This window comes from Dipodomys ordii, unplaced genomic scaffold, assembly GCF_000151885.1.
Source record: "Dipodomys ordii isolate 6190 unplaced genomic scaffold, Dord_2.0 Scaffold97, whole genome shotgun sequence".
In the NCBI taxonomy this organism is placed as follows: domain Eukaryota; kingdom Metazoa; phylum Chordata; class Mammalia; order Rodentia; family Heteromyidae; genus Dipodomys; species Dipodomys ordii.
The window spans coordinates 5,263,974-5,267,613 of NW_012267313.1; the positions used below are offsets into that span (position 1 = coordinate 5,263,974).

The 3,640-nt window shown below is 40.4% G+C and overlaps 1 protein-coding gene across 2 annotated transcripts in view; it reads left to right on the forward strand.

Moving 5' to 3' along the window:
* Positions 1-1,268: 1,268 nt before the first annotated feature.
* Arg1 (arginase 1) overlaps positions 1,269-3,640 on the forward strand; it is a 12,640-nt gene continuing 10,268 nt past the window's right edge. For both annotated transcript variants that reach the window (XM_013026808.1, XM_013026807.1), the window contains exon 1: positions 1,269-1,344. In XM_013026808.1, the coding sequence (XP_012882262.1) occupies positions 1,288-1,344 (57 nt within the window). In that variant the 5' untranslated portion in view covers positions 1,269-1,287. The remainder of the gene's footprint in view (positions 1,345-3,640) is intronic.

The following is a 3,640-nucleotide window of genomic DNA, read 5'->3' on the forward strand; positions in this document are numbered from 1 at the left end:
CACACAAGGAGTTAACAGCTGATTCTTTTCTGATGAGAAGATTGCAAGCTTAGGGATTAGGTCCATCTAGAAAGCCTAGAATGGAGTCTCTCTCCACAACCTCTTCAGTTTTTTCATCACAATAAAGGTCCAGTCATGAGATTTAGCATGAAATTAGTGTAGAGATTAACTGAATTCATACAAAAAAGAAGAGCACGAGACAAATGATAAAACCTCAGTGCTAATGGAGTGAATAAGCAAATATGATCTATTTATAGTGGAGACCTACTACACATAAAATAAGTTTTGATAAAAGAAAGACCTCATTATTAGGAATTATCACCTCTATATACTTTCAATATTATGATTTCAAAAAGTGTTATTTTTCTGCATATCACATCTGAAAAAATGTCATACTTTTGGGTTATCAATTGAGTAACTGCTTTCCCCTCTTTTAATAATTAAAAGGGGCTGGGTGCCGGGGGCTCACGCCTGTAATCCTAGCTACTCAGGAGACTGAGATCTGAGGATCATAGCTCAAAGCCAGCCCGGGTAGAAAAGTCTGTAAAACTCTTTTCTCCAATAAACCACCAGAAAACCAGAAGTGGTGCTGTAACTCAAGTGGTAGAGCGCTAGCCTTGAGCTGAAGAGCTAAGGGACAGTTCAGGCCCAGAGTTCAAGCCCCACGACCGACCAATAATAATAATAATAATAATTCAAAGGGAAGGCATGCACTTTCTCTGAAAGCATATACCCTAGTGGTATACAAAATGCCTGTCATGGGTTAGCCATTTATCCTGATAAACTCTGCCTTCACTCAGGATGTTAGAACTGGAAGGAAAGCCGGAGGCAGTGATGACAGTCCCGGCCTTCTCTGCGACTCCTCTTTACAGCCAGAGCAGTGGGGAAGGTAATCTGCATAGATGGAGCCATTGCACCTAATGTGCTGATGAAATCATGTGTCACTGAGAAAAGATTAATGTCATTCATCCCACCTGGCTTTAAGAATAAAACGAAAAGGGTGTGAGCTATGAACGTGAATAATGCTCACATAACCACAGACCTGGGCTCAGAGGAATCCGACTCATTCCACATACGGAGCATTTGCAAGATTTTCTGTTGACTCTGTCATTCTTCCGTTCAGTAGGTGTGGCCAGCCACCCTCATTAAAATAAAGATAAACAAAGCCAACCCAATTATAAGTGAGGAGAAAGATGTGCCCTCAGTGTAGTAGGCTTGCAGCAGGTGGTAACCAGCTGGAAAACTGAATAGCCTGCATATTGCAGCAGAGAGAGGGATCTGAGCAGCATGAGTTCGAAGTCAAAATCCGTAGGGATTATTGGAGCTCCTTTCTCAAAGGGACAGGTGAGTGGAAAGCCTGGCTTCTAAAGCTGGCATTTATTGAAATATTTTTGGACTTTGCTATATGCTTAAGTTTCTCTGTATAATCTGGCCAAGGATCATGCCAGAAGTTCTCTTACCATTTTGTGATGCAGTATATTTATAATCTCAAACCCAATCTCAGCCAAACGCCATTTCAGATGCTTCTACCGAATGTTTACTCCTATTTAAGCAAGGTATTTTTCTCTGAATTGAAATGGACTTTCTGTGTTATAGCTCATCTAGGATTTTTGCTCTTGCTGTTTTTGATGATTGTTCTATAATCAGTGGGAAGGAGAATTTTAAGAAAACACATTGGTCTTATAATTAATGGCTGGAGAAAAAAATCTTAATAGATTGATAGCAAACTTCCGACTTCCAATTTGGCAAACTTAAATGTTAATAATTTATGTAAATTGGTGAAGGATTCATATTATTTTCGAGTTTTACTGAATCTATAATACCATTGGCTCATGGGCTAAGGTAGAAACATGTGTCTCTTTTTGAGGAGGGAAACAAAAAAAAAAAAAGAACCCTGGCAAACTGGCCACAGTGACAGGAATAATGGATTCAGGCAACTCTCAGACTGCCTTAGGACCACCTAAGTGTGGATGAACACACACCGGCATTGTCTAAGTGGACAGTCTTTTCTTTCTGCCTGAGTACACTCATCATGGTAACTGTAATGAAATGACAGAATGTCTTCAACTTCAATATGGCTATGCTTAAAGAGAAAGTAAAAAAATCAAAAGCAAACCAAATACTCTGGTAGTTGCAACTCTTAAGGTTGATTTTGTTTTTCTAAGGAATATTTTCATCCGTGGTTAATTTTTTAATTTTATTTTAGAATCGAGTCAGTCTCAGTCTTTCAATTCTGAACTTTTGCTGTGCACTCTGGCTTTTATTGCAAAACAAATTGGAAGAGGTCAGAGGTTGGAGGCCCAAACCACATTTGGGCTGTCAGTAAATACTACTTCACTTCCCCTGGCAACCATCCAGAGAGAGCTCCAAGAACACAGGGATATTTTGTTGACACATGTTGCTTTTAAAATCCACAATATGCTCACCTGTTCTTAGAGCAGTTTATATTACTAATAGGAAGCAAAGGAAAAAGGAAAGAAGGAAGGAAGAAGGAAGGAAGGAAGGAAGGAAGGAAGAAGGAAGGAAGGAAGGAAGGAAGGAAGGAAGGAAGGAAGGAAGGAAGGAAGAAGGAAGGAAGGAAGGAAGGGAAGAAAGAAAGAAGGGAGGAAGGAAGGAAGGAAGGAAGGAGAGGAAAGAGAGGAAAGAGGTCAAGATGTTTTAGCCCTTGAGCCTCAGCACAAGATGAACCCCCTAATAATAATGATTACTCTAGGAGAAAAGTATGTTAAAACGCAGCCTAATGCGTTTTCACATTCTCAGTGAATCTCACTTGACCTGACTCTTCTCTCATTAAAACATGATGATAAGTATGGAGCTTGCTGTCCCTTGATTATAAGGAATGAGAGATTTTTTCCATTCTAATTCATATAATAGAGGGGGAAATGGCCAACATAGAACCTTTGTTCTACCTAAAGGAAGTAAAAGTTTGACAGCCAGGTACAGAAGAGATTAGAGGTCAGATGACTAAAAGCTTGAGCCTGAGGAAGAGCTACATCTCTTGCCTCACCCACTTGCAAGGCAATGAGTAAGCAATGAGTTAAGTACTATTTTTCTGTTTAGTTGGGTTAACTAAGGCTCAGAGGATTTGCTAACTTGTCCAGGATCACACAGCCCTGGCTTCTGATTCCAAAATTTGTATCCTTGACCTGCACTGACGCGTCCTCAGAGAGCTCAACTCCATAGCAGACCTGGTGCTTGTGACCAGCTAGGGACTAGGATTTGTCCAGAAAGTCAGTGGAGCTGGCAAAACAAGTGTGGAAATGGACAGATAAAAACAAGCAATGAGTAAAGACTAATCTTAAGAAGCAAGCCAATTAGCTGGCCGCTGGTAGCTCATGACTGTAATCCTAGCTACTCAGGAGGCTGAGATCTGATGATCATGAATCAAAGCCTGCCTGAACTGGAAAGTCCATGACACTCTTATCTCCAATGAACCACCCAAAAATCAGAAGTGGAACTGTGGCTTAAAGTGGTAGAGTGTTAGCCTTGAGTGGATAAAGCTCAGGAACAACCCCTAGGCCCCAAGTTCAAGTCCCATGACTGACAAAAAATAAAAAAGCAATTATGATGAAGAAGAAGAAGAAGAAGAAGAAGAAGAAGAAGAAGAAGAAGAAGAAGAAGAAGAAGAAGAAGAAGAAGA